Source organism: Carassius gibelio, chromosome A3, assembly GCF_023724105.1.
Source record: "Carassius gibelio isolate Cgi1373 ecotype wild population from Czech Republic chromosome A3, carGib1.2-hapl.c, whole genome shotgun sequence".
Taxonomy (NCBI): Eukaryota; Metazoa; Chordata; class Actinopteri; order Cypriniformes; family Cyprinidae; genus Carassius; species Carassius gibelio.
In genome coordinates this window covers 19633779-19645056 of record NC_068373.1, presented here as the reverse complement: position 1 = coordinate 19645056, position 11278 = coordinate 19633779, and the positions used below count along the sequence as shown (strand labels likewise).

At 38.3% G+C, this 11278-nt stretch overlaps 1 protein-coding gene across 1 annotated transcript; it reads right to left on the bottom strand.

The window, feature by feature from the left end:
• Positions 1-900: 900 nt before the first annotated feature.
• LOC127951167 (monocarboxylate transporter 7-like) lies at positions 901-10212 on the bottom strand. Its single transcript, XM_052548886.1, has 7 exons — positions 10068-10212; positions 9813-9947; positions 7664-7918; positions 6204-6347; positions 4664-4792; positions 3295-4170; positions 901-2820 (listed from the first exon to the last, which is right to left on the bottom strand). The coding sequence occupies exons 3-7, from the start codon at positions 7899-7901 to the stop codon at positions 2573-2575; spliced, it is 1635 nt and encodes a 544-aa protein (XP_052404846.1). The 5' UTR covers positions 7902-7918; positions 9813-9947; positions 10068-10212; the 3' UTR covers positions 901-2572.
• Positions 10213-11278: the final 1066 nt, after the last annotated feature.

The following is an 11278-nucleotide window of genomic DNA, read 5'->3' as shown; positions in this document are numbered from 1 at the left end:
TCAACCAAGAATCTGCTCAAAAATTTAGATGACAAAACATTCAAATATACTGTTCTTAAAATATATATTTCATTAAGTTAAGCTTGATTTAATTAAATTAAGCTTGATTTATATTAAATCTAAAATGTTCTTTAAGGAAAAGTGCGAGAAATTGATATAATTACTATTTATGTCATCATGATTCAGCAAAACATCAATGTGCACACTAATGGATTTTCAGTGTTGGTTTAAACAAGGCAAGGCATTCCAAATAACTTCACAGGGTGAGCTTACTGTTACTGCAGTTGCATGTGCTGTGCTTATCTTCTGAGAGGGTGACTGACTGATGCAACCGCAACATGACTCAGCATTTTGTAAATGGTCTTGTGACTGCTTCTTTTAAACACTACAATAGGATTAACTTATGTGTTGTTCCCCAGTGAAGATCAGTCTGTGAAGTATCAAATAAATATCTGTGACTCGGTTATAAAAAATCATTGCTTTTATTCTACATTGAACATGTTCTGGCATTGCAAAATTCAGAAGTGCAGGATCTCACTGGCAGGAAGCATTACATTAAAAAAAAAAATACAAATGAAAGAAAAGATGCACAAAATGTGTCTTCTCATCAAAAGTACAAACCTAAATAAACAGTATTCAAATACATGCATGGCGAATTAAAAGTTTACAGAACAATAAGAGGTACATAAGATTTCAAGTCATTAGGTAAGTGCTTCAATGGGATTTACCTACAGACTCTTCTGTGCAGTACATGGTGCTGGAATACATTTCATTCTTTTTTCATTTTATACAGTGCTCATAACTGTAATTTCTCTCCATCAAATTATCCATTCTGTCATTCATGTAGTGAATTACACATTAAAAAAAAAAATACTACAGTCAAGTTGCTCATTCAGTGTATTATGTTTTCAAGGCCGGTTCTCACAGAACACGTTTTATTGCGCTACTTTTTACGGACCACTTTTACCATTGCCGCACATTAATAAAAAAACAAAGTTAAAGCGACTGTATATAGTTTTGTATATTACTGCGACCAGGGGCGCTGCACAAGATCCCGGGCATAGGCAGTCCTGATGGGCCCCCAAATGAAAAAAAATATATATTCTAGACTTTTCAAGGGCCCCCTCTTCCTTTGGGGCCCTGGTAATCAGTACTGGTTTTACCCCCAGTCCGACGCCCTGACTGCGGCTTTGGAGGCTCCCTGCAGTTAAGTCAGTGGAAATATATCAGTCTGTAATAGCAGTGGATAGCTGTACACCTGCATTTGTTGCAGCCATAATGCAATCCACCCTTTTTGCAGAATTTCGAAGACTCCCAGAACAGACGAGTGGGAACGAAACAAGTCATTCACCGCCTTAGAAGTTAGTGTACCATCAGAATGATCTTGAAGCTGGTATTTCAAGGTTTAAAAAAACTGACATACAGTTGTTTTTAAAGAAGTTTTATGCGTTTGGAGACAATTCAACAGAATTTCAGCTTTTTACTTGTTTCAAGACTCGTGGTTTCTGCATTAATTTCAATTTGTCTATGCCAAATCTCGCAATTTTGTGTATATATTTTTTTGCATTCTACAGTGCTGCTGTTTTTACATAAACGTGCAATAGACAGGACGTCTGGTGCTATGTGAATGGCTCCTTTTAGCTTCCTGTCTGAAGTCACAAGCTCTGCGTAATTCCACAGAATTCTTTGACAAGGCACAGCTGGTGCACTCCAAATTACAGCGATAAAATTCTATAGCCATTTTTTTCATAAGAAAGTCTTGAATGTGTTTCTAGGCAGCCTACATCTCAGAGCAGAAATTGAGAGGACAGAAGCCTTTGACATCTGGTCAGTGTTACTCATCCCTCATTCAACATGTTCTGACTGATGATTGGTTACTCTTGATGGAAGACCAAGTGGTCCAAACCCTGCGCTATCATCAGAGCTACATTAACATCTGAGCTGAGATGTTGCCGTCTTTCCATTTACAATAGCACTACTAGTTAACCATTGAACACAGACCCGTTATCTGTAGGCAAGCGAATGACGTATAACCCTGAAACTCTAGACAGCTCTGTACCTGTCTCACCTTCATCTCTGAATGAGGCTTATGCAACCTAATGCGATATACATACGCATCATGGCCTCACTCGAAGCAGCAAAACAACCCGAGGTTGCATTTTTTTAGACGTTAAAGCCAGAACTAATAGTGGTGTGATGGTTTGTGAACAACATAATTATGAAATAATTAACACTTTGGTAAATGAGAGGTATAGAATTGAATGCCTAATAGGATTAATTCTTGTCCTCTCTAAAAATGTGTCTGTCTGTGGAGGAGACTAGTACGTAGTGCACATTATGACTGGGAAAGAACCTCAAAACTCTTGTTTCCTTTCAATAAATAATGACACAAGGAATGTAAACATGTTTTGGGGATTTTGATTGGATGGTCAGCAAAAGTGCAATGAAAAAAAATTCTGTAATTGCCTTAAAGACTATTTTACCCTGTTGGAACATGGTTTGTGTATGTTAGCCTTTGGGATGATCATTCAAGTGGAGGATAAGAGTGTTTACTCTTGAGGTGAGGCGGTTTTCATACTGGCCAAGGTTTACTCTTTGCAGGACCGTTGTCAATCTCCATGTCCATTTCTACAAAGTCATAATCACTACCCTGTGAGCTGGAATCTCTGTCTGTTGTTTGCTGGTCATTTCTCCTCCTCCAAAGGCAAAGGCCGGATTTGGCTGGACGCACCAGCCCAAGAAACAGAGCACCGACTCCCATCCCAGCCGCGCAGGAGTAAAAGGCCGATCCGTAATTGTCCGTCATGTCTACCAGAAAACCTGAAACAAAACACAAGATGACATTTATAAATGTGTGGGGGAGGCAAATGTATAGGTTCATAACTAGATTCTCTTCATTTACTGGAGGAAGTATGAATGGTTTCAAGTCTGTTTCAAATTGGGGTGAAACATATGATCAAAAACGAAAAAGATTGAGTGGTATCTAAGTTAATATGGACTTAATAATAATGAAATGTATTTAACTTGATATATATTTTTTAACTGAAACACATGCACAGAACATGAAAACAGATCAAAAACAAGCTCTACCAAGCTGCACCAGGTACATTCACCAAATTTAGATGATATTTCTAAAAGCTGAAATATATAGCTGCCTAAATGGGACCCTTGCATCATACTTGAATTTCTTTTGAAAAACACCTGTTCTAGCCAGTTGTCAGATTACTATGCATTTGTTAAGGTGTTCAGAGCGGCTCGTAACTAAAGTGGTTAGTTTACAGAGGCTGTTTTTACCTCCTAAAGGTGGACCTCCCAGTCCTGCAAAGCTCTGGATACAGGCATAGACGCCAACAGCCGATGACATTCTCTGAATGCCGATCACGTCATCTTCAGCCAGCATTGGGATGTGACTGGAGGCCACGGTGCCCAGCAGAAAGCCATAGAAACAGGAGCAGGACATGAGCCCCCAGAACTCAGTGACAAAAGTGAAGATGACCAGCACTGGACAGAGCAGCACCGTGCAAATCAGCAGAATGTAGATTTTGCGGATGGGCCTGCGATTGAGGACCCAACCCATGGACAGACGTCCTAGAATCTCAGCCACGGCCATGGCCGAGAGCATGTAGGTAGCGCTGTCACGTGACACTCCTCGGCTCACGCTTAGCTCGATGACGTAGAGCTGCGGAGCAAAGAAGCCCAGAGAGGCGAACAGGCCAAACAGTGCGTAGCAGTTGAAACTGGCGTCTCTGAGCACAGAGAAGTCCAACAACTTGTTCCTAGAGGCGCTCGGGTCTTCTCGTTCCTGTTTGAGTGGGGTCTCAGGCAGCATTGGTTGCTTGTTTTCTTCTTCCTCCTTTTCTTTAAGTGCTTTGTTCTCAGCAGAGTTCTCTTCTGTAGATTCCTGGCCCTCGGACAGGTTGATCTGTGAAGAGGTGACGGATTGGACCCCTGAGTCCACAGAGCCTAAAGAGGTACGGGTGAGTTCATTCTCCTGGTCATATTTGGATTCCGCTTCTTTAAGGGGGGATGTGGAACCGTCTGGGGCAGCGGGTTTGGGTTTAATGACTATTGGCTTTAGCAGAGCCCCACAGATGATAATTGAGGCCTGCATAACTCCAATCATGATCAAGCAGTTGCGCCAGCCCATATGCTCCTTCAGTGCATTCATAGCTGCAACGTGAATTCAAATGAAATGAATTACAGAAAGACTAGGTTTTCAATATGTCTGAAAAAAATTAGGCTTCCTGTGAGAAATAAGTATTTTATGACTTGCAAATATATTTGACTTCCAAATGGACTTTTATCATGTTATGTACATGCTTAGCTAATACTGTATGTACGATTCAAAACAAGTCTGCCAGTGCATTTAAAAGGCCAGTTTACCCAAAAATGTATAACCTATCATCATTTGTTCACCCTCATGTTGTTCCAAACCTGTATGACTGTCTATAGTCTGTGGAACTCAAACAAAGATATTTTTAAAAATGTCTCAGCTGTTTTTGTTCATACAATGAAAGACAGTGGGTTCCTGTATGGTCTTGAAGAGACACAGATCGAACTTAATATCATGTTTTGTGTTATGCAGAAGAATGAATGACATGAGGGTGAGAAAATGTGTGAACTATCCAGAGGATAGTATGTTGCACAGCTCTGGCGATCATACCTGGAGCAAGTGCTAGCAGGGAGAAGCATTCTCCTGTGGAGGCTATGGATGTGATGAGGGAACGGCGCTTGCTGAAGTACTGCGACAGGATGGTAACTGTAGGCAGGAAGGTAAGGCAGTAACCCAGGCCTGTAAATAAATAGCAAAGAGGGTGATGACAGCCACTGGTCCCTTCAACACAAGGGGCTCAGGTCAGTCTAAGGGGGCCGTGCTCAAAGAACGCCAAGAACCAGGACGCTCTCTTCCGTAGCACAAACTGGACAAAGGGCTGAAAGAAAACTGCATTTAAAAGAGACAAAAAAAGAGACAAGGAGAAACAAAGATTGGCAAGGTTAGGATCAACTAATGAGGGTGGGGAGGAAGTGTTTTGATATTTGGGGAAAGCTAGCAGTGAAATCTTTTGAGAAATCTGAAAATCAAAATAATAACGTGGTCACATTAAGTGTCAATTCTAATTTGAGGAAATTAAGAGCATTTATATATATGTAAACATATGTGGACTGGATGGCTTGAGTGTGAATAATTATTAAATAAGATTTCAAACATATAAATAAAAATAAATAAATAAAAATCTTCAAACATATAGTCTTATATTAGGGTATTTAAAATATGCATTGTGAGATATATTTAAATGAATTGGTGTCTCATACAGTTGACAGCTTTCTTAAAAGTAAGTTTGAAATATGCCACTTTTGTAAAATGTGTTTGTATCCCGCAACTGTATGTCAACACATGAAAACACTCATCCTGTTAAATAGGGGTGTGTGTTTATATAAAAAATACTCATACCTGTACATAATGAGACATGACAGAAATGACTATTATTTTTATGACAGAAAATACACTACCGGTCATAAGTTTGAGCTTGGTAAGACTTTTAAATGTTTTTGAAAGAAGTCTCATGCTTACCAAAGCTGCATTTATTTGATCAAAAATACTGTAAAAGGGCAGTATTGCGAAATATTATTACACATTAAAATAACTCTCTTCTATTTTGATATATTTTAAAATGCAATTTGTTCCTGAGATTTCAAAGCTGAATTTTCAGCATCATTACTCTTCAGTCTTCAGTGTCACATGATCTTCAGAAGTCATTCTGATATGCCGATTTGCTACTCAAAAAACATTTCTTATTACTATCAAGGTTTAAAACAGCTGTGCTTCTTAATAGTTTTGTCTGCATTTTCGGGATTCTTTGATGAATAGAACGTTCAAAAGATCAGCATTTATTCTAAATATTCCTTTAACCAGGCAGACTCTAAACATTAACTAACAGTTTTAAACAAGAAAGACATTGTTACTTTACAAAGGCTATGTTTGGAAAATCTGTCTCTTCTTTAATATAAAAATTCAACGTTAATTAATTTTCACAATATCATGCCATGCCACCCTGAGGAAAAATGTGCACTTTCAACAAAAAACAATGCAATATTAAAGTACTGAATAAATTCAGCAGTCATTTACCTTACATACTTTGTTATAGGATAGTACAGGACAAAACAAGTATCACAATTATAACTCACACTCAAGCTGGATTTACCTGCAATGATTCCCATGGTAATGTACATCTCAGTGATGGAGTTGGTGAGGGCTGTTGTGATTGTACCCAGGCTGATCAGCAGACCACCGAGCATGACAACAGGCTGATAGCCAAAACGGTTACTCATCACCATGGAAAGAGGTGCTGTGGGAAAGATGAGTGCCAATCATAAACACTTACAATAACAGCTGTGTTGTATTTGCAGTCTCACAGTTTAAATTCAATTACAAACACAGTAAATCTATGCACCCCTGTTTGACTCTGTAAAGCTGCTTTGACAACTAGTCAAAAAAGAGTGCTATACAGAAAAAAGTGCTATACATATAAATGTGACTTGACTTCCTTTTCAAAACTGTCCTAAACTATCTATTAATGGTGGTTCCATTTTTGTAGCAAAGGCATGAAGACAGTATCACTAGCAAGTTTTGCTTTGGGTAATCACTTTCTATCTGAGCCATTTGAGTGAGTGCCTCTGTTTGAACAAGAATGACCCTTTGAAGCCCTCTCAGCTGGAAAAAATGTGAATCCATTCATTGAGTCATGTAATGGTGGGGCTGCTTTATCACTGGGCAAAGTGAGTGAGTCTCCAGTCAGCCGTCCTTACACAGCACAATTTAACACATTTACTAAACAGGGCATTGCTTTTCTCTCAGCACAAATGCCAGTATGAAGAGATGAGCTTGGAAGACAGAATCAGTTTGACAGATTCACTCTGCAGGAACTTCATATCTTTTGTGTGTACGTGTGCGTGTGCATCATTTAAAGAGATAGTTGACCAAAAAATTACAATTCTGTCATCTCCCACCAATATTTCATTTATAAACGTATTTTCGTCTCTGGAACATAAAATTGAAAAATTATTTACCAAACAGTTTTGGTTCCCACTAAGTTCCACTGAATGGACAGAAAAGACATTTCTCAAAATATCCTCATTTGGAACTATATGAGGGTGAGAAAATAATGGCAAAAATATAACTTTTAGGTCAACTGTCCCCTAAAGTCTTGAGAGAATTACAGGGAAATGACAGATTTGATGACACAGCTTGTTTCTCAATTTTACACTTTGTACCTGCCCTGCATTTTGGGATATTCCCGGTCTTCTTATAATGACCTATTTTCCATCAACTTGCCTGGACTAAAATTGAGCTGTGTGTTCGGTGTAGCTTGTGAAAAAAGTTGTGGTTGCAGTACAATATACAATGGCTTGTACAGATGTCTGTATGATCGTAAAAGCAAAAGCTAGTAATGAAAATTTGATTTAGGTTTCAAAAACTGGAGTAACCTGAAAAAGCATTCACCAGAAAACAATCATGAATCCTTTTGCAATATCATAAACTGAGTTTTTATTATTATTATTTTTTTTTGTGAGTGTGTGTGTGTAAACACTATTTGTATTGTGTAAACACTGAGGTACACCTAGTACTATTGTATTGTATCTTTAAATGTCTAGACTGAATTACCTGTGAAGGCCATAACAAAGACACAGATGGAGACAACCCAAGACACTCTGCTGTTGGTTTCATTAAAGTCTGTCATAAGGTCCTGGAGGAAGATCCCAAAAATCTTGATGATGCCAAAGGTAAAAACCTCCACGAAGAAGAAGGCGGCAGCCACCATCCAGCCCCAGCCTCCATCAGGCACCTCATCGTACACATTGGGGCTTGTTAAGCCCTTCAGGGCAGACATTATTCCTGTCATGATGGACACTGACGTTTCTGTAAATGTAAGCAAAGTTATAGTACAGAGAGTTTTAGGTATGATGTCATTTTTACACCGGCTTTGATGTTGTGCTTTTGTCAACTCAACAGCGGGCTGTGTTTGAAAGCAGCTCATGTCTTAATCTGTCTTAATCTGCTCTGTCTGCTGGATTGTTTTTCTTTTAAGGTACTACAAATCAATGCATAAAACATTTGTTAGGTAACCACTGTTAGGATATTAGAGAAAAATTAGAGTGCCAAAGCCAAGCACCACTTAAAACCACAAAAAAAGAGCATAAATCACTATTTTTTTAGGAAATACATCCATATTTCAAACGTAATAAACACTTTTTCCTCACTCCTGCTATCTGTCATATGTGGAAGCCGTTCCCGCCGATGTCATAGTACGTCGGTGTTGCATGATTTGTGACGAACACGGAGAGAGGACAAAACAAACACCGGTCACAAATTAGAAGTACAAACTGAGGATTTGCAAAGAAAAATGTTCTTCAAAAGACTTCAATTAGTGATCGACCGATATATCGGATATATCGCATTTATCTGCTTGGCCGATGTGTTCCAGATGGGACTTTTTGACATTTTGACGGTGCTGAGAGCAGCAGCCAAGAGGAGGCTGGTATTTTACTAAAGTAAGGAAACTTTGCTTCCTTTGCTCATGTAAACAAACTCACAAGACTAGCATATCTCAGAGGCACGATTGGTGCGCATATTATGTGCTGCGTCATCCGCTGGAACGGATTCTGCGTATGACTGATAACGGAAGTGAGAGAAAAGTGTTTAGTATTACATTTGAAATATGGATATTTTTCTTACAAAAACGCATGTATTCAATACACAAGGCCTTTTTTCACCCCCCAGAGCAGTGTGAGGCATGTTTATTATGAATGCGCGCGTTTTATTTGATGACTTGTAGACTGTTCAACACCTGCTGACTGCAATGATAAGAGCTTGGAACAGCCAGGACAATTTTAATATAACTCCCACTGGATTTGTCTGAAAGAAGAAAGTCATATAAACCCTAGGATGCGTTGAGGGTAAGTAAAACACAAACTAATTTTCATTTTTGGATGAACTAACCCTTTTAAAAGACCCCCTAAAAAGCGTGCTGTGAGTTGGGGGGGGGGGGGGTAATTGAGAATGAATGGGGGGAAATCACTTGAGAGAAGGAAATGCCTACAGCGCGATATGATTGGATCTGACTGGTTATGTTTGGCTGTAATTGGTTCAAACGATAAATATTGTGTTCATGCACGCGATCTGCTTTATAATTTTGGAATAAATGTAAAATGCTTAGAAACACTATTAAATTCATACTTGGTTTTAATGAACAGAATATTGATTACATTGTTAATGTAAAAATATAAAATCGTTTTTTCTCTCTCTCTCTCTCTCTTTCTCTCTATATCTCTCTCTCTCTCTGGTAGTGTAAGTTATGTTTATTTAACCAAGAACACGTGAATGGGAAAGGAATTCACATTTGATAAAAAAATTAAAAATAAAAGAAGGACTTTGCTTATATATACATATGTATGTATGTATGTATGTATGTATGTATGTATATATATATATATATATATATATATATATATACCACTACTGTATATATATATATATATATATATATATATATATATATATATATATATATATATAGTAGTGGTATAGCAGCGGTATTGACATTTCTCAAGACGTGGAAGGTTTGACGCAGTACAGCAGGACTGTGACGTCCAGCATCTCAACCTCTCTGCATGATTCGCATGCCCCGTCACAAAATGTTTAACCATTTTTTTTAAATAAATGAAAACTATCACCTTTACGCCTAAAGTTATATCTTGTCAGTCACGGGCGCCACACATGAAATATAGCTCGAGTATGAATCGTTTTAACTTACCGAAACGTTGAAGAAACTGGGTATTTGAAAGAAAACAAAAACCAGTAAGTTAACTTAGAGCTAACGTTAGCTGGCTTCTTAGTTGATGTGTTAACTGGAGAACATCGTTCCTATTTGGAGCATCCGCAGTCACTTCTGAGGAGAGCACGAGGGATCACTGTTAGTTGGGAAATGACCCTGTTCAAATATATCGCTTTCTATTTATGTTTGACTACATTAACAATTTATAAATACTAATATTATAACTAGACTAACTGTTATCTGCCAGCTCTCTGTCTCTTCCTCTCACTGAAGCTTGGCAGATTTTATACCGGCTGAAGCCGGTATTCAAGCGCGGGCGCGACAGCTGTCTGCTGGTGTAGTGAAGATCGGGAACGCGCACTTCACTTCCCGGTGGTGAGCCGGCTGGATGCGCTCAAATCTCACCTGTCTGTTTACACAGAAAAAAAAACATCCCCTGACAAGACCTGTGGAGTTTATGTGTGTGAAGAGTCAACATATCACAGCACTGAATTAGACGATTTGTTATTTAACCGCGACAACACTTCTGTGTTCTGTGAAATACACGCATTTCATAAATATTCTAGTTATTAATAAAATAGCAATTTTATGAACAAAGACGTTTGTGAGGATCAGAAGAGGACTGCGCGTGCCCGTAGAGAGTGACTAGCTATTCTAAACTAAAGGCACACGCACGCGCGCGTGCACATGAAGCAGGATGGGAGCCTACTGGGCAAAACAGGTTTATTCCAGTTCTGACTTCTGTACGAGGCGAGCTAGCTCATAAAGATTAAATTATCAGCCTGCGTTTTATGGAACCTTGTAAATAAAGAGGGAAAGGTCAACAATTAGTAACAGCTTTCAAATAAATTCTTTAAACAAAACCCTTACGTTTTTGATATTTTGTTGTTATTTTTTATATATATGCCGGCTGTGACGTCACTCGCGCACCAGAACAGCAGGAAACTTGTAGCGCACTAGTGTAGCGGTATGATGCAAAGGTTTTTTCTTGTTTCATGAACGAACCCACACAACTATTTCCGCATTAAACAAGCTATTATGGCTACTGCTGTTGCGAAACCATAAAAGAGACTGATAACTTACGAAACATTAGTGCTTTTTAAAAAAAAAATATTGTTTTAGTTTGAGAGATAAAAAAGTACACACATACAGTGTGGTTTTATTTTACGTTTTGCATCTAAATTAATCATATTTTTGCATTAACAATGTATATTATCAGCTCAACAGTTTAAGTAAACAGGTAATAGAAAGTTGAAGTCACACCAACTCCACAAATTTGTATAAAACCTGATAGTTATGTTCTCTACCATGATTGGAAAAATGATCCAAAGTGCTTTGATATGAAGAGAATTTGACCATCAGTACAAATTATTCACTTGATAAATCTCACAAATTTAATCAGTAGATTTGATTAGCGTCCTGGAAATAGTGGAGAATCTGAAATA